Here is a 26,816-nt window from a genome sequence, read left to right on the forward strand (position 1 = left end):
TGGTAGCAAAACCATCTTGATAATTTGCTGTCTCTCAGTGGGGTTACGTGAGAACTGTGATGTCCATCACTGAATTTATTTCTTAGTATGATCTTAGATTATTTTTCTAGTGCCCTAATTTTAAACCGTAGTTCTGCTTTGTGAACAATAGGTGTCAGTGTAGCACTAGTTATGTAGTGTAATTCCTATAACATAAATGCAACCAAAACAAGAAACCTTTATAATCTTCAAATCACTGAATGGTTTTATTTTAATTGTGCTGATTTACAACCGGCACTTTTTTTTTCTTTTTTTCTTTTTTTAAAGGCACAACATTTAGTTCCAGCCCCTTGAAACCTGACTGGAAGTAATTGAGCAAGTGTTTAGTTTCTCCTCCTTTAGGGGTTTTAAAGACAACCGCATTTCAAGTTGTCACATTGTTTCACAAATGTACAGCTGGGTTCTCCTGGCTCGTGATCATTCTAAGTGCTCTTTGATTTAGCTTCAAACAACAAAGCCCTCAGGAGTATTTACTCAAGAATGCTTTTTCAACCCCAGACTTCCCCATGCCTGTCGACTACACACTCTGTCAGCCTCAAACTTTCCCATGCCTGGCAGCTACATACACACACACACACACACACACATACACACACACAAAATCTATGATCAAAATGAAAGCACACACTTCACTTGCTTATAAAGCAGTCCCACCCTCCTCCTGTCAATCACCCCATCTATCCTCTTCTGTGTCTGGTAAACATGCCATGAAATCCGTTTTGAAATCAAAGCGCAGAGATATTGCTGTCAACTTAATTTGACAGACTGTATAATGTGCCTTTTCCTTAGCATAAGGGTACATAATATTATTTTACATAACAACAACATAAAGTAATAAAATATGTTATAATATATGATATATAATATAAAATTATATTATTAAATGATATTTGTGTGTGTGTATTGGTGCATGTTAAATAACAGGCTTTTGATCACTTTCGCCCTAAATCACAATAACATTAACTTATAAAGGAGGTGAACTAGCACTAGACTAAATTAATCTCTTAGATTGTAGTTGTCTATGCGTGACAGTGGAGTGTGCTGATGAGCCACTAACCATGACACTCTTCAGCGTTGCGTTTGGTCTCTGACTGGTCTTTTTTGTTATTTTGTTCCTCGCTTCAACAATGCTCTTCTTAGAGTCCTACACATCCACTGCGCTCATCTAAAGGAGTGAATCATTGCCTTGGGGATCAGAGGCTGGTGCTGTTCAAGTCGGCCTTTGTATTCGATTGTAGCTGTCCAGCAATCAAAACATGTTGCATTAATTCAAATCCCTTAAACTGGACAGACAGTCCTGGCCTTCACACTCTCTTGCACAATGGTGAGAAATGGAGAAACAGAGATACAGTAAGCATCCTGGACCAGGTCCTGAGTTTGAGGTTTGTTTTTTGTTTGTGTCTCTCTCAGTCAGTTTAGGGATTAGGCCTGTAGTCGTTGTGCCCTAAGTTACCGATGTTAGCTAGGATAGCGTTGTCATGCCAGCCACAGCCTCCTGTCTGGATCATGGTAGTTGACCCAACATGTAGTTGGGTCCTCCAAAAAAGCTTGCTCGCAGTTACTGTATGCAGGTGTGTGTGTGTGTGTGGTTGGGGGTGGGTCCAGTGCCATTTGTCTGACTGAAAAAAGTTACAAACTGTTTTAATACTTTCAGTCATCTGTGTTTGTGTGTCCTGTTCTCCCTCTTTCAGTGCTAAAAACAAAAAACAGTCTGTTTCACAGACAAGGCTTAAGTCTAGTCCCAGACTAAAATTACAGACTAAGTTTGATGTTAAGTTTGAAAGGTCCAAACCCTGTTCTATTGGGTTGAGGTCAGGACTCTGTGCAGGCCAGTCAAGTTCCTCCACACCAAACTCACTCATCCGTGTCTTTATGGACCTTGTTTTGTGCACTGGTGCGCTGTCATGTTGGAACAGAAAGGGGCCATCCTTAAACTGTTCCCACAAAGTTGTGAGCATGAAATTGTCCAAAATGTCTTGGTATGCTGAAGTGTTAAGAGTTCCTTTCAATGGAACTAAGGGGCCAAGCCCAACCCTTGAAAAACAACCTCACACTTTAATCCCCCTCCACCAAACTTTACACTTGGCACAAATGCAGTCAGACAAGTACCGTTCTCCTGGCAGCTGGCAAACCCAGACTCGTCAATCAGATTGCCAGACAGAGAGGCATGGTTGGTCACTCCAGAGAACACGTCTCCACTGCTGTATTGAACATTGGTGGCATGCTTTCCATTGCATCCAACGCTTTGCATTGCACTTGAATTGAGTCTTGGGTGCAGCTGCTCGTTCATGGAAACCCATTCCATGAAGCTCTCTATGCACTATTCGTGAGCTAATCTGAAGGCCAGATGAAGTTTGGAAATCTGTAGCTATTTAAAGTTGGTGATCTCAATACTTTGGGCAATATAATGTATCTTAAAATATGTTAGTGCCATTGTTTTGTCTCAAGATACACACCAGTAATGTTTTTTTTCTTCTAAGGCACATGTGTAAAAGCTACTTAAACCCTGTATGTGAAACCGGACCTTAGTCATCACAATATATGACTGATTTTACAGTGTTGAAAAGTTCAGTTCAAATGTCTCTTTTCTGTTTAGATAGATCTTTAGTGTTTGAGACAGTGTCTATATATGGGAGTTGATCATTTTAAGGCAAGCTACTTGTCACTTGTCAGGCAAATTAAACTTGTTTTAAGGTTATTTAGATGTTTCTACTGAGAAACAAGACAAATATTAAGAATTTTTTGTTTGTTTGTTGCTCTCAATAGTTGTTTCCTATTATAAATAGTGATGTGGTACCAGTATGAAACTCAAACTGAGTAATAAGGATGTTTTTGAGCACACTGGTCTCATATGAGCATTTTAGGGCATCTAAGAGTTGTAACTTGTAGCAGAGGCTTGACACATGCTCAAGTAAGATTCGTCTCGTGTCACTTGCACTGGCTCTTAGTCACACAACTGATTGGTGAGTACCACCTCATTTAGTTTGTCAGAAGAGTGTGATGTCTGAAATACGAGATCTCTCAAAACCCTTTTTAATACTTTAACTGCTGCAGAATACTCTCCAAGCTCTAGTCCCAGCCCCACGGGCCCCTTGCTTGGGAAAGCTGATATAGGATCTGACAAGACAGGTCTTGACACAGAAGTGCACTTCCCTGCTATTGTGTCCACTGACCTGGGGCCAGCCGCCTGCATTTGAGGATTTTCCCATATAAAGAGGAAGAGGGGAAACGTGTATGTGTTGACTATCATCAGTCAAATGCAACATGTAGGAGCCATGGATAGAATAGCAGGGAGTGTGTGTGCTTGGTTTATGATCAACTGGCTATCCCTGTAGAATTGAAGTCAATATGTTTGTAGAGGGGCACTTGGGTGGGTGTGTTTTGTGTATGCAGGGCTGATCACTCTAGTTGTTTGTCAGATGGTCTCAGAGAATTCCCAGTCCAACCCAGCATTCCTTTTCTGCCTGCTCTCTCGGTTCCTTCTCATCCGCTCACGGACTCACATGATGATGCTCAAACTCAAATGTCAAGGGTCACAGGAAAATCCAACCTTTATTTTAAATTGAAAATAACTTTGTGTCTCGTCTCTGTCAGCGGTGAAGGCTTTAGGGGTCAGAGAAAGGGCAAGACTCTTATCCGGACTGCCAAAAACACCTGGAGGAAAAGAACATTTCATTACAAGTAATACTTCAATTGTCAGTGTAGTCTGTGCAAATCGTGCATTGCTAGTAATCAAAGTTTTAGTTTGTTTATTTGTTTTACATGGATCACAACCAGCCTGACACAGCAACATTGGCTCCACCATTGGCCAGAGCTGGGGGTGGGACTGTCTTTTCGTTTGACAAATGGCATGCAGGAAATGTTTAGGGACATGGAACCTAGGCAGGAACCGGTTTAAAAATAACCATATATTTTTCAATTCTTTTTGGTGTCAGAAGCTAGGAGAGCTAGCTAGCTAACGTTTTACATGAAATAAGGACATGCATCACAAACGCAGACTCTTTTAAGACCCAGAAAATTGTAAAGATGTGTTCTCTTCTCATGCAGTAGAAGTAGAAGAGGTTCAGTCAAATGCTGTATCTGTAACTTCATGAGGGATAATATGAGCAATAATTCTCCAGCTGACACGGTGCACGCTTTTATTTAAAATCACAACTGAAGTAACATTTGAAAAAGAGTCAGATACAGACATTATTATTTTTGACGTCACTACATGGAAAAACCCGTTTTATTTATAAAGTCATGTAAACGCGGTTTACTTGCATTGTCAGTTTACTGGTTTGCATGTAAACAGGGAAAACTGATTATTTCAATAAGCTGATTTTTTGAGTTATTAGCTTACTGGTGTGCATGTAAACGCACCCATTGAGATTCCAAAAAATGAACGGCTGTTTGGAGCATTTAAAATCTTTATCGCAATTGGTTTGTTTGTGGGGTTTCCGGGATAACCGCTGCATTCTGCAGTTCCATCAGTTCCATCTGAGCTTGTCTTTTTGACACAGAATACAGAGGTGTTGGGCATTTTATGTGGTTGATGGGCAAAGTATTCTTAAATGTATTATAATGTTTTTTATAATTGTCATGAAAAATATTATTTACAGTATTTTGAAGTGCCCATGATAACAACATTGTGCATATTCATTATCGTGATATATCGCATTACCAAATATCGGCACATGTCTATATGAATGAATATTATATATGTATATTATATTAATTATATTAAATTATTACATTTTTGTCTAAATTGTTTGATGCGCATATATACTATATTGCCAAAAGTTTTGTTACACCCCTCCAAATCATTGAATTCTGGTGTTCCAATCACTTCCATGGCCACAAGTGTTTGTTCTCTGTCTAGGAATTCAATCGATGAGTCTGGGTTTGGCTTTTGCCAGGAGAACGGTACCTGCCTGACTATATTTGTGCCAAGTTTGGTGGAGGGGGATTAAGGTGTGGGATTCTTGGCCCCTTAGTTTCAGTAAAATATACTCTTAATGCTTCAGCAAATCAGTATACAAAAACATTTTGGACAATTTCATGCTTCCAACTTTGTGGGAACAGTTCGGAAATGGCCCCTTCCTGTTCCAACATCACTGCGCACCAATGCACAAAGCAAGGTCCTTAAAGACACGGATGACTGGCCTTCACAGAGTCCTGACCTCAACCTGATAGAACACCTTCGGGATGAATTAGAGCGGAGACTGCAAGCCAGGCCTTCTCGCCCAACATCAGTGCCTGACCTCACAAATGTGCTTCTAGAAGAATGGTCAAAAAAGTTGTTGAAGCTGTTATTTCTGCAAAGGGTGGGCCAACCCCATATTAAACTCTATGGATTAAGAATGGCATATCATTAAAGTTCTTGTGCATGTAAAGGCAGGCATCCCAAATCTTTGGGCAATATAGTGTAAATATGTTTTCCCATTATAATTTTTTTTGTGTTCCAAGAGGTGCATAAATTATATTTTATATTTAAGTATAATTTACAAAAATGTAAAGTAAGGTTTTCAGTCAATCTCACAAATAATTACAAAGAAATGGAATATAACACATTCAATTAAACATAATTTTAAAGCTACACTGTGTGATATTTTCCCCCATCTAGCGCTGAAAAGGTATATGACCATCTAGTGAATAATAGTTTATCTTCCTCTCAATTCTGATTTCGTTTTAACTCCTACGGTGGCCGATTTAGTCCAAGATTAACATGGCAATCCCCCTCCCCCACCGTGTCTTCACATTCGACACGGTGCCATCGAGTGTTAAAACGCGAAAGCCGAAGCTTGGATTTATGGGTATGTCCCTGTCCCTGGAGGAGTCTGTATTTTCAATGGCATATTATAAACTTACGAGAATATTTTATTACTTAAAATAAGTAAATATACATTAATGAGCACATATATTTTTGAAAGAACTAAGTGTTTTTAGCTTAGAATAAACTGAAAAAGTTACACAGTGTAGCTTTAAAGTAGAAAGACTGAAATATATATTAGTTAAATATGCTCCAATAACCTTTGTTTTATTTACAATATTACACATTTTTTACAGTGTTTCGTAAAAAGATCTCGAGATGTTATTTTTGTCCTCTGTGTGGTCTGATACAGAAATAACTCTGAAAGGTGTAAACGAGGTCAATCACTCTGTATGTCACCCTGAAGAAAAGAAGAGAGTGAGGGAAAGCGAGTGAGAGGAAGGGCAGGCATGTGCTGTGTTGCGGCCACCATGTCAACGTTTGCCTTTCTGGACTGACAGGTTGTCATTTTTTTGTGACAGCATCCTGCAGACTATCCGTAATGAGCTGCTGTGAAGTCCGGAACATTCTCCTGACCTTTTAGCTGCTCGTGACGTTCCGAGGTCTTCTCCTTCCATGCATCCTTGTCAAAGGGCCAAACCGCAAAACGTCAGGGGATGAATGCTGGCAGGGACATTAAAGAAAGTAAATCCAACAACAAAAACAAAGACACGGACACACTGACACCTGTCTCACCAACAACCACACTGGACACTGGTAGACAGACTCCTAGAGCTGCTCCCCCATTGTTTAGTGGCTCCGGTTTTGGCTTTTGTTGACGTTTACTCACCTTTGGTCACCAGAATTTATTTCACAAACAAACTCTAGCCTAGTGTTTGAAAGTCACAGAGAGAGAAAAAAACTGAGTATGCAGACAAAAAAAGATCCCTGCCATTTCTTAAATGACAAGAAATTCCTTGGTTCTGAGAAGTGTGACCCAACCTCGTGCCCCCACTGTTTGGCTTTCTGCTCCAGGTCTCTGGGTAAACTCCTTCTTAAAAGGCATCGCTCCTTTTTTCCTTTCTTCTGTTCTTTTCTTGGCCTTCGTTCTCCTGATCATTTTGCTCTAATGACGTTTACAGATGTACTTAGACCTCCTTGTGAGTTTTAGACTCAGGTTATTACCACCCATGTTTCTGGCTATGCTAACAAGAATCGCATTACGCCCGACCTGTCAGGATAGAAGAATTTAAACCAAAGCCACTCAAAACTGTCTTTATCTAAGTGTTTAGTGAGACAGCCAGCCTGAACATTCAATTTAAAACTCTTATACATGGAGTCATAGAAGTTTGTGGGTATTAAACACACACACACACACACACACACACACACACACACAATAATAATAATAATAAAGATAATATAACTCAAATGTTGAGTCCATTGAACTGATCGGTTTGACTCAGCTTTGCCCAGATTTTGAGAAAACAAAACTGACTTTGATGGACATAAAAAAAAAATCAATGACTTTCTGTCAAAAAAATTTTTTCAAGGTGGATGTGTTACTGTGTTTTATATGTCAAAATTATAATTACAAAAATAATGTTAAAGTAAAAAACAACACAAATACAAGTAAGGACATTTTTAGTAAATATCATATAAATATAAAAAACAAAATTGTGTGTGTAATATTGCTTTTATAGAGCAGTTCAATCAACAATAAATGATTATTGAGTGAGTAAGCTTCATTCTAAGGTAAACCACACCAAAATGCCCAGTTACTCACATATTGGTGGTGTTTTGTTCCAGAAGGAATTAGTGTTTTTTAATGAATCAGTTGAGTAAATGATTCAATACAGCCTCTGGATACTATGAATTCACTCAGTCACACATAGTCACTTTCCTAAAAATTGCTAAAAGTGAATCAGTGTTTCTAAATGATTCTGTGTTTTTATATGAATCGGTTGAATGAATAAGTAAATGACTCGCTCAAAATGTTAAAACTAGCGGAAAGAGTAGCTGAAAACCCCCAACCATAATGTGCAGATGCAGCATTAATGCATGCACAGTTGCACACACATACACTACTATTCAAAAGTTTGGTGTCAGTAAGGTTTTTTTTACAAATGTTTTTGAAAGTCTCTTATGCATTTAAGGCTTCATTTATTAGATCAAAAAATATTATAAAACTAATATTGAGAGTTCAAAATAATGTTTTTCTATTTTAAAATATTCCTGTATGGCCATGATGTGTCTTCCTACATTATTGTTTAAGAAATTAAAAGCTGTGATCAAACACATGCTAGAAACATAAAAATCACAGCAATAATGATCAAGTCATAGACTGCCTTTTTAAATCCAAACAATGCCTTTTTTTGGCTAGGCAGTGTATATGCAAAGAATAATTGATGATGGGCCATTTAATTATTAGAATGCAGTTGGTAATGCACTTTGATTTCTCACCCTTCATACTCCTCTCTTTTTATCGTGCTACTTATCACTCTTATGAAGATCACTTCCTCTCTCTCGCTACATAATCTTCTTTCTCTTTTGTCTTATCCTGCTAGCTATGGTTACCACACCTCAAAACATTGTTCAAATTATGTATTTCGAGACATTTGTCAGGTGTTTGTCCTTAAAACGCTCTTGTATGTAGGTCTAATTTCTCACGCATCTCATCCTAAGCCTCGGTTGTTAATTGCAAAACGTAGTTTTAAAACTAGTAACGGAGGCTTCAGCCACTGATAGCTGATTAATGTAGTTATTAGAGAGAGAGAGAGAGAGAGAGAGAGAGAGAGAGAGAGAGAGAGAGAGAGAGAGAGAGAGAGAGAGAGAGAGCATACTCTATAGGCACAGTTGCCTTGTTCCGTGCCCAAGCGCGATTATCCCCCCTCCCTAGTCCCCCCACTGGCCTGCACTCACACTAATGTACTGGGCCGGAGCACGCTTGCGGCATTCATGATGCAACTTTTTGTTTTGAAGAAGAACAGAAGAAAAGTGCTTTCACTAATAGACTGCCTAATAGATTTATCATGTAGCCTATGCCGCGCAGTTATTTTTACTTGACTGCACTACACGTATTTCTATTGTTTTGTTATTTTGTTGTGCTGTAAGGACCTTTTGAAATAACTTAAATATTTTTTTTGTGAAGTGATATTGAACTGTAAGATCCGCATGCGTATTACAAATTACACTGTACAATTCAGGTCTCCAATTTAAAATTTTCTAGTGAGATCTAAATTTTTCAGTTGGCCACATTGAATTTCTGGGAATTAAATTGCATAAATGATTTTTTTTTAGATGTGATCAGTCCCTAGAAAATTTTCAACTGGAGACCTGAATTGTACAGTGTAATTTGTAATCCACATGCGGATCTTACAGTTCAATATCACTTCACAAAAAAAATATTTGTATATGTGGGTTTTTTTTTTTACAGTGTACTCAGCACGCTAAAGTGAGCTTTCTACTGACTTCTACTGAAAGATGCTCTGGGTCTCTGATCGACTGTGTGAACATGACGTAGACCTGATGCAGGGAGACATGAGGACCCAGATGTGGCCAGAGCAATAAAAAAAAGACAGGAAGGACAGCAGATTATTACGGAGGCAGCTGACTTTGGAGGAATTTGCAGCTTTACTTGCAAACTACAATTCATGTTCATCAATAAGGTGATAACCAGGACCATTATAAACCTAAATATAATTGATTTAATCGAAAAGTAGTATCTAGTATTATTACTACTATCCAAGTAGTAATAATTTGGTGTTTGCTGTCGTAATGATGACCATAGTGCACAGTTGTTCCATGCTCTGGTGCGGTTAGTGCTAACCGAACGGCACTCTGGCCCACCTCTTCTAAGGAGGCCAGTGCCGGCGAAAAACGAACCCCACCAGGGCATGGAACGGAGCACTCACACTTGTCAAACGAACCGGGTTCAGAGCACCTATATGAGTACACCCTAAGTATGTGTATTACCTGAGTTGGTCTCTCTAAACAGTGTTTGGCAGCAGCGTATCTACTGTAAATTTATCTGCTCCAAGAATAGTGCCGTTATTACCTCGCTAGTGAGAAATGTCATGTAGCTTAAAAGTTGTTAAACTATTTTACTGATAATATCGTCAGAGCAGTGCTGAGTCTGCTGACAAAACATTTCTGTACAAGTGTGTGTCCTTTCTATATGTGTGTGCTTTTGAGTGGGAGGGAGAGCGGGAAAAGATTGTATGAAAGTGAAAGTGATGTGAAGGACAAGTATGGTAACCAGGGCTTGACATTAACTTGTTTGCTAACCAGCCACCATAAAACTGTCATATATATATATATATATATATATATATATATATATATATATATATATATATATATATAATCCATTATACTGTTACATATCTTTTTTTTCTCCATTCACTTAACACATAACTAACTGTGTTTATGTAAATACTTGCCAAGACTGGCATTGTACATTATTTTGTGTGTATTGGACTGTTTAAGTGTACTAATCAGCAAAAAACAACTCAATTTAGTACTTAAAGGTGGCTTTATGTGTGCGCACTTTAGGTGTGAACACAAAATCTGTGGGAATGAGTAAAATGAGGCACAATCCTGTGCCAAAATTTAAGCCTTGTAACACCAACAATATTCATCCGGTGGGTGAGTGAGGGGAGGCGGGTTTGTATGTCAACTGATTTCAGTGGAAAATGAGTATTCAAAGCATTTCAGATATTTCAGTATCGAAGAGCATCAATATTTTTGACAACACTTCATTTATTTTTTCAGATGCCTTTTTAAAAGACTACAATTGAAAAATCAGTGGCGGTAGGAGTGAGCATGTTGCATACCACTGTTCAAATCCACCTGCATTTGGTAACTCTTACTCATTTAACCCATTCAAGTTAGTGCTCACACATTAGAAGTAGTAATCACACACACACACACACACACACTGCAAACTCTGGACACACAACCAGAGCAGTGGGCAGCCAGTTTTGTCTGTGATGCCCAGGGAGCTATTGGGGGTTAGGTGCCTTGCTCAAGAACCCTTAACATCCTGGTTACCAGTTACTCTCTAACCATTAGGCCATGACTGCCCCCATGTGTTTTCAGATGTGCTTTCCGTACACAAAAAAAAACCATTTTGTTGCACAAAACATGGAAATAATTAGCTGTTTTTATTATCTTATTTGATAGGTTAGTGTCTGTGGTTTTTGTTATTTTGTTGTTATAGGCTGTAAGGACCTTTTGAAATAACTGAAATCATTTTTTTGTGAAGTGATATTGAACTGTAAGGCTGGCAGGCTGATTACAAATTACACTGTAAAATAATTTAGGTCTCCAATTGAAAATGTTCTAGTGAGTTCTACATTTTTCAGTCGGCCAAATAGATTTTCTGTGAATTAAATTGCATAAATTATTTTGTTAGATACTTTCAGATATTTTTTTTAGAAAACTTTCAATTGGAGACAGTGTTTTTTACAGTGTACTTAGGACACTAAAGAGAGCTTTCTACTGACTTGCCAGAAGAAAGATGCCCAGGGTCTCTGATCGACTGTGTGAACATGACGTAGACCTGATGCAGGGAGACGTGAGGACCCAGATGTGGCCAGAGCAATAAAAAGAAAAGACAGGAAGGACAGCTGATTGTCCTTGCAGTGCCAAATCACATGTAATATTTACACATAATACATTTTCAAAAATCATTTAAGGACTGTGAAAGGGATGGAGAGAGAAAGATAGAGATCACGAGGGAGGGAGGAATGAAGTGGTAGAATGTCCAGTATATAAGATGACTTGTGACGATGGCATTGTACGTATGTGTGTGTGTATGTGTGTGTTGCTCGGTCAGGTCTAAGAGCATGGCAGAGTCTGAGGCCATCTATCCAAACATGCTGACACGTGCTTTCTCTTTTTCTTTCTCACCCTCCCACTTTACAGTTCTCCTCCTCTTTTAAACCGACATCTTCTTGGGGAAAGGCTAGTAAATCCTTGCCTAGTCTCAATTAATGCTGCTAAATAGCGTGCTGGCAACTCCAGTACACGTTTGTGCCGATCTTCTGTCTCAAACTCTCTTTTTTCCCCCCCTCTGTCTGAACTTTTCAACTCTTGAACTCTCAATGGCCTTGCTCTCCTGCTCTCTAACAACAATTGTAGTAGATTCTTCCTTTTCAGATCATCCCCGTCGGGATCTCCTCGTTTTTCACACTTGTTCATTCCTTTCTCTTCTCATTTGACAGACAGACAGACCTGCCCCCCGGCCACATCACTCACGCTGCCCAACTTCATTTAGGGCCCTGATTGACAGTTCTTACACACGCGCTCGAACACACTCACGCACACACACGCGCACACACATACTGTAGATGTCTTCTCACATGAATAGTATTAGTTTTACCTCATTTTGAGCTGCTTGCCTGTCATTCACTATTATTTGCCTGCTGAATGTGAATAGAGGCCTCTCTCAAAGACACCCAGGCTGTGTGTGTGTGTGTGTGTGTGTGCGCGCACCATGGCGCCACTCTGTCCTTGTGTCTTTTCAATGGCACCTTCATGTTACATGGTAGCCACATATTGTCTGTCACACTTGACTTGTCTCTCCCTTTTATGAGGACCTGAGAAAGTGGAGGAAAGAAATAGATGAGTGGGCTGATATGATACAGTATAAATTGTAAAAAGCTGTGATATTTCAACTGCTGAAAGCAGACAGTTGGGAATATATAGACTAATTCAGATCTTTTCTTTGCTTGCGTATGGCTTTTCTGGCTGTGTTGCCTTTTGAACTGAGGTTAGTTAATGGAAATGTCTAAAATATGTATGTACTTTGAAATGTAAGCAATTTTTTTCTATAAAAGGCTATAATAGACCTTCAGAAACTTTCTTGATAAGATCAAGTAATTAGGGCTTGATTATTTAGGCTACACAATGGCAAGAAAATTAGGCTGATGCTTAACAGGATTTAACCATCTTTTTAAATGTTGATTAATGCAGATTTCTGTAATTTTATTGGACAGGATAGTATGTTTTTGACTGAGACAAACCAACTAATACCACAAAAGATCTTAAAATACATTGTTCTTAACAAAAGTTGTCACTTTCTGGTGGAAGATGTCATTAAGGACATGGCTATTGTGTAATGCAGTGGTCACCAAACTTTTCAATCCAAAGATCCCTGACCTCAACCTTGATGAGAGGCAAAATCTACCTATAGATATGTCACGGCCTACCTATAGATATTTCATTACAGCAACGGTAAAGCTATTTCTGATACCAGCTGCCGATTTTCTTTAAGCAAATTTATTTGTTGTTTATTTGCTCTATAACAGGCCAAACTGGCGTGGAAAAATGTAGCCATTTGAAGGGGCAACTACTGCATTTTAATCACAATCCAACCAAAGATACACACATGTAGCACGAACAGGTGTTTTTTGTATTTCAATGACTTTAGCTTTGTGAAATTGTTACACCTGCACAAAACAAAAACAGATTTTAACTGAATTAATGACAGTAGGTGGTGCTTATTGAAAAGAAATGTTTCTTTGAGTCCCACTCCCACTATAAAAATGCCATCAAAACTATTCTGAAGATTTTGTTCAGATATACATGTTACTCCCCTCCCCAGTTCAATATTTATATTTTTCTTCAGCATAAGTGATAGTAGGTGTTTTTACAGATCAGATATCTATCTGATTTTTTGAATGATTCCATTTACACTTGGACACATAAATGTGTCTCAGCAAAACGAATATAAATCCGATCTTCAATTCCTGCGCTATATGCATTTTTCATGGAGTTCACCTCATCGAAATTAAAAAATATGAGCTGCGTTATAGCCTATTGATCAACAGCTAATTTCAAAATTCAAAGACCACAATAGGAGAGAGAGAGAGAGAGAGAGAGAGAGAGAGAGAGAGAGAGAGAGAGAGAGAGAGAGAGAGAGAGAGAGAGAGAGAGAGAGAGAGAGAGAGAGAGAGAGAGAGAGAGCTTAAAAAGTACCCTTAAAAGAACAACGTTGTACCATTTTTACAAAAGGTTCATAGTAGTACCTTAAGGGTACGTATTTGTACTCAAAGGTACTAATATGCACCTTTTAGGAGTAAAAAAGGTACAAAGATGTCCTTTTATGGGTACTGCCCCAGTGACAAGCTAAAGGTACAATTTTGACACCCTATTTTTCTGTGTGTTTACTTTTAATGATGATGCGTCTGCAACTTTCACTTTCATTTGTTTGATGAAGAGATATTCAGCTGCTCGTCTGTGGCGATGCGTGCTGCAGTAGCGCTGTCATAACTATAACATGACATAGTCTAACACGCTCTCACACAATTATTTATTAAAATTGTTGGGAGAAGTAAAATTTGTGTTTCTACAACAAGATGCATTTACATTTGTTCAGTTTCGTCTAGATTGCGTCAGACACGGTGTCTGGTATTTTCTCTGCTGCGTGTCTGCACTCCTCTTCGCGTCCATCATCAGCGTGTCCCATCTTGGGGCTGTGGTCCGTTAACAGACTTCGTAATATTTTCACACATTCGGGAAATGATTGCAATGCAGTTTGTGTGCAAGTCCAGAATAGAGATCAGCCAAAATTAAACTAAAAACCGTTGGGTTGGGCATAAATGTGTGTTGGGTTGCTAATTGTGTGTTTGGAGCACAAAACCGGCTGTTTACGATTTATGGCTTGTCGAATTTGGAGGTTGAAGAGTATACATTTTGGGAGCACATGGAGCAATATCGAGCATTGATAATGTGTTACTTATTTTTCGGTTATTTATAGGGAGCTACGTACTGGGACAGTGATAAAGATCTACCAGTCAATCGCGATCGACGGGTTGGCGACCACTGGTTTAAAGGGTTACTTAAGCGATTTGCATTATGGCTTTATATCAGTAGAAACATTAGTAGTATATTCGAATGATCTCCTGACTCCTGCTGCGTTTGTGCCATGACACTCGCTTGGCTCACTCACATTATATTGAACAGATATGTTCAGTTTTTAATTGTAGTGTCTGTTCTCTAACTGAACTAAATTATTTTATGAAAATTAATGCGTTCAGCAAGTGATCCAGTAGCGGTGGCTTTGGGAGTGGCCTCAGTGCATTCTGGGAGTTGTTGTCTTTCATCCACACGAGCCAAAAATACATTTTCTGTTTTTTTCATTCTAGAAGGCACTGAATTCTACTACATAAATGACTCCGTTTAAATACACATTCATCTTCCCAGCGCTGAAGCACCCCTTTAAGGAATCTTTACAAAAAAACAAAGCCAGATTGAAAGTGACATTTTAGTCGTTGGTCCCATCTGCTGACAGTGAAACCAATCAGCCATCTAAGCCAACTCATAACTGTAAATTTACCAGCTGAAAAACATTTAAATCAAAAGCTTTTTTCTTTCCTGCAGTGCTTATTTTTCAAGTCAGACTGTCTTTTGAATGTTATGATGCTATTTTTCCCACTTTTTTGCCTTCTCCCCCCACCTCTCTCTCTCTCTCTCTCTCTCTCTCTCTCTCTCTCTCTCTCTCTCTCTCTCTCTCTCTCTCTCTCTCTCTCTCTCTCTCTCTCTCTCTCTCTCTCTCTCTCTCTCTCTCTCTCTCTCTCTCTCTCTCTATCTCTCTCTCTCTCTCTCACCCCATCATCTTCTTTCTCCTCTGTCTTATCACCCTCCCCACAGCACTCCTGGGCATCCTCCAGTATCCCATCATGCCCTTCTGTAATCTGTGACACCATTTTGTCAGCACATCTACTTGTATGTTTGACTTCCCTGTTCCCCTTTCCATTTCTCTCTCCTAAAGTGTTTTTCTTTGTTTTGTCTCTCTCTAATGTTAATGCTGATGGCCATGGCCAGGCTCTGCCCTAGAGGACTCTGATAAGAGCTGCTGCCTTTTCTGTTTTCTTTTCGTTGTACTGTATTATATTTTCACTTCAGTAGCTTCAGGTTGAGATACAGAAGAAAGAGAGAGAGGAAAAACAGAGATGCCTTGGGAAAGTGTTTGAACCCCTTCATTTTTTCGCATCAATCTACACTCCACGACAGCTAAAGTTGTTTAGTGACAACTTTGCAAATGTATTAAAAAGGAAAATAATTATGATACATAGTATGTGTACTCTTAATGATGAGACAAGCGTTGTACGTCTGTATTTGGCGATGTTCTACCATTCTTCTCCTCAGATCCTCTAAAGCTCTGTCAGGTTGGACGGGGATTGTATGGTGGAGAGCATTTTTTCTACTCGAGGACATTCACAGAGTTGTCCATAAGACATTATTGCATTGTCTTTGCTGTGAGCATGCTTAGGGTTCATTGTCCTGTTGGAAGGCTAACCTTCTGCCCATTCCGAGGTTCTGAACCAGGGTTTTATTAAAGGTGCCCTAGAATGAGTTAAAACAATACGTACAATTGTTTTCTGCTATCTACATATTGGGTATGTGGCTTATTTGAGGGCAAGAATTGTCCAGATACAGTTTTACAGGTCCATTTTCAACTGGAAGAGTCATGAATATTAATGTTGAGCTCTGCTCTGATCGGCTTATTTAAGCAGCTCACAGCACACAGCAGTTTAGATTTTCAGCGAAGCGGCTCGTGAGTCCTGACCATCCTGACAGAACATAGACTGACTGAATGACACTTTAAGCAGAACATCTCAAATGGAGATTGATGAAATGCAGCTTACTTGTTTATTGGTGTTTTCAGATTATCCGCGCGCATGAGAGCGCTCACGTTCATATGATTGCCAGATTGCAAATGTTTAGGTCAAACACCAGTGTTCTTTTCACAGAAAAGCTCTGATTGGGGGATTTAAATTATTGAAATCTGGCAACATCAAGCACGAACGCTCTTCTTTCCCCTCGACAAAACCAAAACCAGTATACTATCCGGTGTTTTGGTTATACATGGTACTTGGAGTTATATATTGGTACTTGGTACTTGTGTTTCCTATGTTACTGTACTAGCATCTTGCGTTATCTAGACAATGCTGTCTCTCTAAGAAACTTTCAATTTAATCAGAAATTGTTTAAACAGTCAATAAGTGGATCAATCACTACTCACTGCTTGCAGGAATATAGTTGTAATTGCCCCTTTCTCTAGTTTAAGACATTGAGCGAAGCTTGCTTGAAATGGGCCGAGAAAACAAACGATTTTTTTGAATTAAATAGTGGCGGTATCCGATTATAATAAACATCAACCAAGACTGTTGACATATTTGGTCTGTGGGAAGGGTATGAAAAGTTCTCACATCTCCTGCACAGCTTGGAACATGATGTGTGTCCATGCGAGCTGTCATTTTCGCTAGCTTTGAGTGTTGCTTGTTTACCTGCAGTCCAGATGAATCGGCTTTGTCAGTTCCGCCTGACAAGGAACATGTTTGGACAGATGCAAATATTGGGGCCGTACAATATGTGATAATAATCCCAGTGATTGCATCACAGTTGGCGTTATGTTGAGAATCACTTATTTTTCTGTGGTGTTTTTCATGCATAAGATTTACATAAGAAGTAGGAGGCAATAGTGTTTGAGACTCACATTATGTGATGTCCATGTACTAAAATCTTATTATTTCACTATGGCAATGTTAATTACATTTTTCATTCTAAAGCATATTTAAGGCTATTTCTGTATTTTGCTGCAATAAGCTTATCTTTTACTCTGATGAGTCCCCCAGTTCCTGCTGCTGAAAAACACCCCCACAGCATGATGCTGCTGCTACACTTTACTGTTGATTTGGAATGGAGGTTCATCAGACCAAAGAATGTTCTTTCTCACAGTCTAATAACGGAGTACTTTAGGAGGGTGTGTGTGTGTGTGTGTGTGTATGTGTGTGTGTGTGTGTGTGTGTGTGTGTGCGCGTGCGTGCTAGCATGCCTGCGTGCGTGTGTGCATGCGTGCGTGCACAAATTCCAAGTGGGTTTTTATGTGTTTTTTCTCTTAGAGGAGCTTCTTGGTCACCACTCTAACCACGGCTCTTCTCCACTGATTGCTCAGTTTGGCTAGGAGGCCAGCTCTGTGAAGAGCCCTAGTTGTTCCTAACTTCTTCCATTAAGGAATTGTGGGTATATGATTACTGAACCTTCAATGGAGCAGAATTTTTGTAGTCTTTCCCAGATCTTTGTCTCTTGACACAGCCCTGTTGCATTTTTAGTTGTTAGACCTTTTATTAATAGGTCTGTGCCTTTCCAAATCATGTCCATTTAATTTAATTTGAATCAACAATGACAATTTTTTAATTGTCATTTAAATTAAGATTTTTTTTAGTTTTTATTGTTTCTAATGAGAAATTTGATGATCGTTTTTGAGTATGTGCAGTTTACGCTGTAGATATTATGTTACTCATACATTAAAAAACTCGTAAAACTCCATAGAAAAATCTAGAGCAAACCAGACTTGCAAGTTTTGACGTCATCCCTTCTGCACTATGAAAGAGATTGATTGATTGATTGATTAAGCATTATTTTTGCAGTCTTCATCTTGTTGCAGGCTGATTGTTTAGTAAGGGGTAATTTTTTATTTTGTTGCATTTTAAAAATGGAAGACACACGGCAGTAATGAGAGAGAAAAAACACACCTAGAGTAGAGACAGACACTCAACACCTTACCTGCTGTCTTGTGTGTGAAACCTAATAACATGTAAAATCACAGCAAGTGTCAGGAAAAGTGTGTTATTATTTTTTTTTTGAAAGGGAAAGCATGAGAGGTGAAGGGTTAAGATGAAATTAAAATGCCTGTTTGAGGGGTGTTTGGAGGGGTTGCAATTCTTCTCCTCTGGCAGTTTCCGTTGTCTATAATTCCAGCTGTCAGTCCAGGTTAGATGGGACACTTTTACTTGTGTCTTTGACTGAAGAGAGTTTAGAAGAGAGAGGGAGAGAGGGAAAGTCAAGAGAGGACATGTCTGCTTTCCCCCCACTCATCTCCTGAAATCAGCAGGTGCATCTCTCCATTATGACCCTGGATAGGGGCATGGGGTCACCAGGGGTCAATCACTTACTGATGATTTTTTTTCTTTTCGCTGCAGTCAGCTAAACTGCATTGGTTATCTACGCTCGCCCTGCTGCACGTGAATTCACCGGCCTGACCTTTTTAATTTCATCTGACATTTTTTATTATTCAATTTGCCCTGTATTCTCGCACGTCGCTAAGGTCCTGTTGCTTAGAAAAAAGTTAAATGAAATAAAATAAAAAATCTAGAGTTGCTTGATTGCGTTAAATAAATCAAAGGATGGCGGTGTGGATGATAATTGAGTATGAAGGGCAGAACTAAAGGTACAGTTAAAACGAGAGTGCCATAAATGAGGAATGATAAATTTAATCTCGGACTGATTAAATAAGTGAAAAGAGGAACAACGTCTCTTTGGGGTCGACCATTGGGCAAACAGAAAGATTGCCTGACGGACTCATCCTTTGCTCAGGTTGAATATTAATGTGAATACGTCTGTGTTAGAGAGAAAAAGAAGGAAAGAGCGCCGATAAGACTTTGATAAAGATTCGTTTTCCCAGGGATTTAATTATGTTGCCTTTTAAATCGGCGCAGGACCGGAGGGCCAGATGCTCCCTGTCCTTGTTGTAAAACATTCTCAGTACTGTTTGACTTTAAAGTTCACCTGCTTTGACAAATCTAATGTGTAATTTAGAGATTTACTACAAGCGTACAAGTGCAAAATGCTTTTCTTAGGCCTTCTTAACACCTGGCATTAATGTGTTATCATTGATTGGATTGCTCTTGACCACCTTTAAAACCTAAATGTAGATGTACCCAAGACACATTGATTAGTTTCTGATCAATGATACCTCACTCAAGGACAGTTTGCCCACAATGCCCACATTGTCGCTATATGATACATTTAAATGAGCTGATAACACCACCGTTTTCTCCTGAACGACTGTACAGCTGAATCAAATTTTGTTGCAATAATTTCCTGTGTAACACTGTGAAGCTGTGAACATTAGTCTGTGGAGTATACTATGTAACCAGCAGACATATCACCCTGTAGCCCAAGACTGGTTTCCCACTGAAGCTAAGCAGGGCTGAGTCCGGTCAGTACCTGGATGGGAGACCAACTGGGAAAACCAGGCAGCTGCTCGTAGAGGTGTTAGTGAGGCCAGCAGGGGGCGCTCACCCTGTAGTCTGTGTGTGTCCTAACACCCCAGTATAGTGATGGGGACACTGTCAAATATACTGTCAAAGAGCACCGTCCTTCGGCTGAGACGTTAAACAGAGGCTAAACGTTTTAACGACCACTGACTCTCTGTGGTCGTTAAAAATCCCAGGATGTCCTTCGATAAAGAGTAGGGGTGTAACCCCGGCAATTGGCCTCTGTCCATCATGGCCTCCTAATAATCCCTTTATAATGGCTTAATCACTCTGTCTCTCTCCACCAATCAGCTGGTGTGTGGTGAGCGTTCTGGCGCAATATGGCTGCCGTCGCATCATCTAGGTGGGTGCTGCACATTGGTGGTGGTTGAGGAGATGCCCCTTTCTATGTAAAGCACTTTGAGTGCCTAAAAAAAGCTATATAAATGTAACAAATTATTATTATTATTATTATTTACTACTGCACAAGAGGTGTGATAAATGAGCATAGTTCAAATTATTCTGTACACAATTGAATAGTTGTTCAACCAATCAGACCACAAGAGGCATGATCAACAGGCATCAATGCATCCATCTCTATCCATCACTGTGTTAAACCTGCCAATATCGTGCCAGGTGGATAAGCCAGGCTGTGATTGGTTTCTGCATAACTGTGACAAGTAGGATAAATGAATACTGGTTTCCAGCCTGAGCTGCAGGGCAAAATCAAATCGACGGTAGATCCGGCTGTGTTTTATCCAGTCTTGTGCAGCTCTACATAGTACCATATTTTCTGGTAGGTTTGGCTTATTGACTATCGTCAAAGTCTGAACTGCTCTCTGTCTGCTTTCTTTGAACAGATCTCAGGTAGTGTAGACTGACTGGGTTGCTTAGCTAACCTTGTTTAGACAGTCAGTATGAGTTGTCTACCTGAGGGGCTGATATACAGCTAGAAGAGAAAGAGTGAATATTTTCACACTCACCAGTTGTCTTAATCCCTCAATTGATCTTAATGTGAGAAGATTGTATCTCAAAATCATAGTCACTGCTGATAAGGTTTAAATTATGCAGAAGATGCTAGAAAACCAAAGAATGTGTGAAACTTGAAGGATTTTATGATGAACAATGCTCAGTTTAACTGCTCAGGACAAACAAGGGACTCAAACAACTATCACAAAACATAAAAACAGTTATATATCATCCAGGTAATAACTACCAGTATTTTAAGATTCATGGGTATGTAAACTTTTGAACTGGTTCGCTGGTGTAATATTTTGTTATTTTGTCTTGTGGACTGTATGTCAACATATGTTATTTGAAACCGTTTATTCAGGACGGTACTAAATAAAAAAATAACATGCCATTTTTAGGATCCCCTTATTTTTGTTAATAATATCTTGCATATTCTGTAAGGGCTATATAAACATATGAGCAGAACTTAGAATATAGTCACAATATAAATTAGAATTTGATATTATAATTAATTATGCATTATAAATAGGCATATTTATAGTGCGAACGTGTTTGTTGCCATACAAACAACCAAAATAAGGATTGACAGCAGTTTTTGTCTAGATTTTAGGTCTAGGTTTAACCCCCGATGCAGAATATTTTTTTCGTTCTTTCTGGAGCTCTTGTGAGAGAATGTGAGTTCTTTCTCACAGCTAAATCAGTAATCACACACTATCATACAAAGAAAAGGAAGGGAAGTGAAGGGGAAATGGATTATTTATTTCTGTTTTTCTTTACATTTTTATTCATAAAAGGGTTGCCTCTCTCTCACAAACACACACACACACACACACACACACACACACACACACACACACTAACACTAACACTATAGACACAGAAGAGGCCTGTCACAGACAGATGATGCACTTGTCAGATTTCTCAAAGGATCACTCAAGTGTTTTCACACACCAAAAAAAAAAAAGGATTTACACATTTCTCTCCTTCCTCTACTTTTGGAAAGCTGTCTGGTCTCAATGAGAGAAGGAGAAGGAGAACCAGAACTGTGAAGGCAGATTTAATCTCACGCCTCTACATAAACACACCTAAAACAAATGAAACAATCACTAAGAACTCTCAGACAGCCAATTAAACAATCAATCACAATTTCTCAAAAAAGACATTTCAAAAACACTCAGCAGTGGCGTAAAAAGGGTTGTGTTTGTCCCACTGCCTGACCTCATGTTTTGTTCCTTCCCCAGATCAGTAAATACTGTTTCTTAATTTGCTCGCGCACAACACAATAAAACCCATTAACTCATGCAAATGTGTGGCCACTTCAGCAGCTTGGCACTGCCGGCCAGCGTTGCTGTGTTCACGATACTGTGGCATCTGCAGCGCGGCACTCTGGGACGTGCCCGCTGACACCGTGAACGAGTGCACAGGGAGCGCTGTGTCTCCAGTGAGTGCCAGGAAGGCAGTGTGCACTGTGTTTTGATAAGCAGTTTTGCTAATTTGCCATTCAGGTCATTCACATGTCTTAATTTAGGTGGAACAATGAGACCAATTGTTTCATGTGAAGTGCTTCTCCGGCCTGTCTAACGAATCGCAGCCTTGCGTCGCACTGATGTCAAAAGTAAAGATGCAATTCTGTCTCATTTTCAAGCTTATCTTGGCCTATTTGAAACAGGGTCATCAAAAATGAGCCTTCCGCCTGACTGTCCATCTTAAAGTGTGAATTGAAGCTTCTTTCCTCTGTGGAGAAATTGGGTTTCTGTCGGGAGAGAGAGAAAGAGCTGACTCGTTCTAAAAGCTGGTGAGAAGATGAAAGAATCCTCTTATGTCAGTAAACTTGTTAAGAGGCTGTGCTGGGGACAGCGTTTTCCCAACAATTTTTTTTTTTGGTTTAGCGTTATATTTGTGGTAAATTTTATTTATTTATTTAGGAAAGTGGCAGAATTTTTTGCCCTTCTCTCTTTCTCTTTCTCCCTCTCCCCCTCTGTTAGCCCAGGCCTCGAGATAAGACTTGGCATGCTCAGCGCTAACCCTGTGACACAGACAGAAAGCAGAGATGCTGCTCTTCCTTCAATATGACATTAGATTTAATTTTTTCTGCAACCTTTAGCCATCCAAACAGGTCACACTGATGGATAGGCGGCTGGACCAAGAATATTTGAAAGTTATGTTTGGTCGAAGTCAAACTAAATGTTTCTGCTGAAGCAGTCAGTGCACATGTTTCAGATATACTGTCGCTCATATGGGTGTCACAGACAATTATTTGCTGTGATTCTCCACTATCACTCATTAGCCATTTTCTATCCACCTATTTTTACAAAAATACTGGATGGAATTCCAAATAAATTCAGAAAATGTGCATAAAAACCACGTGCTCAGTTGAACCAGATAAGAAGACATGCACATAAACCGTGATGGAAACAAATTTACCAAATAAATCCTTTGATGCGCAACCAAAAAAATATGAATTGACAGAGTATGTGATTGGATAACTTGACTAACCAGCAAATCAGTCTCAAATGTTGTTTGATCATTCTGAAATGCCTGAACCAAAGTATAATGACCTCCCAGAAGTGTCTCACTGACTGTGTTCTCAAACACCAGACAGTCAAACAAACAATAATAGAGCAGCGTTTATTGCGTTTCATCTGCATGTTCTGAGGCTGAAGTAATTTATGATGAAAAAGCAACAGTGCTTTCCTTGATATCAGCAACTTCCATTTTCATTACAGGAAATTTCCCAGGAAGTGACGATTTTGCTCTCTTCGACACATGGGATGGAAATGGTGCTTTATTTGCAAATCTTTATGCGATATTCCAATTTTGTGCACAAGTTAAATTCATAACTTTGGATGGAAACATAGCTATTCACTGCTGGAAATGTTTACTTTTTAATACATTAAGATGTTTTTACAGTATGAAAAATGGATATTCGCTATGAATATCCTCTGTTAAAAATGACAGTGTTATTGTTATTACAGTAGTGATAGTGTTATTAAATTATTAGTGTTTTTAAATATAAACTTTGAGCTTTATATGATGGCAAAGGTAATCTAAATGTAAAAATAAAGCATGTTAAAATAAAGCAATGAGCATGTTACTTAAAGTTCCCGTTCTTCACGTGTTTTCGAAGCTTTGATTATGTTTACATTGTGCAATATAACATGAGTTCATGTTTCACATGTAAAAAAAAACAGTATTTTGCTCACAATTTACCTATCTGTACACGCTGTTTCCTCTGTCCTAAAAACAGCCTGATGATTTCCTTGTTCTATGAAGTCCCTCCTTCCGGATTACGTAACGAGTTCTGATTGGGCCAGCGCTTCCCGTGTTGTGATTGGACAGCAGCTTAGCGCACTTTGCCCGGAAAGGTCCCGCCTCTTACCATAACGGGGTGATGCAAGCGCTGAATGCGCGCTTTTCTCCACATAGGATTTTTTTACGGTCTATGCGTGGGAGAGCAACAAGACCACGCCCCCTATTTTGCGTGTTCTTGTGGGCGGAGGTTAGTCAACAAACGGTTCTAGTGACGTCATTCATGAAGGAAGTGCAGGGGTGTAGGCCTTGAAAGGGAACTTCTATTAAATAAAATATCTCGCTTGGGATTGAACTTTGAGCTTTATAATTTTATAGGTATTATTTATGCCCTAACAGCAACATTACACACTAAATAAAGTTTGAAAGATGGAATCGCGAAGAACAGGACCTTTAAAAAAATTCTAACATCAGCTGATAACTGATGTGGTAATGATATGTGCATCTCTAGATAAAAGCGTGCCAAATGAATCAATGTTACTCTTATCTATAGTAATTAAAGTTAATAGTATACAAAATGAAACCGCTACTACCTAACAAATAGACAAAAGCAGCTTGCTTTCTTGTGATGGTTTTTTGGGTCAACCATCTGCTACTGACTGCCATCTAATGTTTGTGTAGGAATGAATATACAAATCGTTCTGAATGCCATCTGTGTGAGAAAGAACGTGTGTGTATGTTTGTGTCTTCATGTCATAGCCCACTGGTCAGGGAATTGTGTGTGTGTGTGGAGGAGACAGAGGTGTGTTCACCTTGTTGAGACGTGCAGAGGTGTTCCACACTGTGCTGACACCTGGCACAGAGCTCTGGCGCAAACCCAGACACACAGCAGGAGCGACTGTGTGTGTGTGTGTGTGTGTGTGTGTGTGTGTGTGTGTGTGTGTGTGTGTGTGTGTGTGTGTGTGTGTGTGCGTCTGTGTGCGTGTGTGTGCGTCTGTGTGTTTGAAGAAAACAGAGAGTGTGTGAGTGGTGTCGTCTGGTGTGTTTGCCAGCATGTTGTGTCAGTAAGCACCCTTGAGATGCATATGTTTATCTGCGTAGACGATTCATCCCTTTTCATTTCCTTTAAGTTATTTGTGTTTTTGCATGTGTTCAGAACTGTATGAACTCAAATCGCTTTTTTTTTAGTTTGGAGCGAATGTGCCAAAAACTAGTTATAGTCTGAAAACAATCCTTCCTATCTATCCAGCTCTCTGTGGTGATATGAAAGGCACAGTGCAGGGCTCCTGTTGAATATCTCCACTATTGTTCTTTCTGTCTGCCCTTCCTCTTTCTCACTGGCTCTCTCCCTGTTTAGACAGTCTCCCGTTTGAGTTCGGTCAGATGTCGTTCTGCCTGGCGGAGCTGCACTTGTGGTCCTTCAGGAACAGCCTGCATGTCTCAGGTAATTAAAACACACTGAATGTCTCTCTTTCACACATTTGGTTGCCTCTCATACATACAGTATGTCTGTTCCTGCTATCTCAACCTTTGCTTTGTTCTTTTCTTCTCATTAAATGTACCCTTTCTCCAGTCTCGTGACTTTGTCTTGTGTAATAATGAATATTATTTTTCCCAGAGCCGGTTAAACTGCTCTGTCACACACTTATGGTGGTTATTATTACACCAGAGCAGTTAGTCTTTTTATTACAGACATTCTGTGGCCTATAATTAAATTTATGGTACCCATAATTATAGCTTTTAAGAGGCCGTTTGTGAAAAATACTTCATAATGGACAACATTCCAATTTATCTCACGTTCTTTTTGTTCTTTATTGGTGCTTTGTAGTAAAAACCCTCACATCCTCTGCTCCTGTTTTAACCTTTTTGAATGTTTGTTCCTTCTTCTCCCTTTGATACTTCTGGTATAGTATGTGTAAAAAGCAATGTGTATTTTGCTTTTCTCACAGATGAGTCCAGTTATCAGTTATTTGAAAAATCCTGTGATAACATGTTGTCGCGGATTGTACGCATGCATGTTTGTGTACATGCATTATATTATGTTCTCCAATCTGTTTGCAAGCATTTGTATGTGATTGCAGCTCTATCGCCTGTAGCCAGCCCTCCTGACCGGTGCATTGAGTGACAGAGAGAGAGAGAGAGCGAGCAAGGGAATGAAACACGCGGTGAATCCGCCAGTGTGAATGAATGAAAACTTGAAAAAAATAAAATTATTTGTAATACCATGCAAAAAGCAGTCTGTGAAGAGTACATCAACAGTAAATCCAATGCAAAGTCAAACATTCCAGCTCACATATTTTTCGTAATGTGCATGCACCTTTTAAATTATTCTAGACAGGACTTTTATCTTATCTTCTATATTTTACTGCCATTCTTGGTTTGTCGCTAACAAACCAATGTTTTATTTGGTTTTTGAATAGAACTCTGACCTCTCCTTATATATTTTCACAGATACAGATATTGGTGCATACCAACTCTATGAAAAAGGAGAACCAGGTATGCTGCATGACTTTATTAAATATTTCAAATGTATAATATATGTCCTTTTCTGTGTAATTTACAATGTTCAGCATAGTGCAAGTATACATAGCTATACAAAATAACAACTTTTAGTTAATTCTTCCTGTCTGAAGAACTACTGTATGTGTATGTGTGTAAATTTCTCTTTGATTCTTTGAATCTCTTTCACTGAATGACACTTAAGTGTATTTTCCTTGTGTTACGGTTACTCGACACCAGACACTCTCTCACATAACTCCCCAGATTTCCACTGAATT

General features: G+C 39.2%; 1 protein-coding gene across 3 annotated transcripts in view; it reads left to right on the forward strand.

The window, feature by feature from the left end:
- Positions 1-26,816, forward strand: part of wdpcp (WD repeat containing planar cell polarity effector) — a 76,273-nt gene that overhangs the window by 6,054 nt on the left and 43,403 nt on the right. Inside the window, exons 2-4 of one of the 3 annotated variants that reach the window (XM_067455532.1) lie at positions 9,207-9,438; positions 25,397-25,483; positions 26,491-26,535. In XM_067455532.1, the coding sequence (XP_067311633.1) occupies positions 25,423-25,483; positions 26,491-26,535 (106 nt within the window). In that variant the 5' untranslated portion in view covers positions 9,207-9,438; positions 25,397-25,422. The remainder of the gene's footprint in view (positions 1-9,206; positions 9,439-25,396; positions 25,484-26,490; positions 26,536-26,816) is intronic. The other 2 variants (XM_067455531.1, XM_067455533.1) reach the window with 2 other exon arrangements.

This window comes from Pseudorasbora parva, chromosome 10 (genome assembly GCF_024679245.1).
Source record: "Pseudorasbora parva isolate DD20220531a chromosome 10, ASM2467924v1, whole genome shotgun sequence".
In the NCBI taxonomy this organism is placed as follows: Eukaryota; Metazoa; Chordata; class Actinopteri; order Cypriniformes; family Gobionidae; genus Pseudorasbora; species Pseudorasbora parva.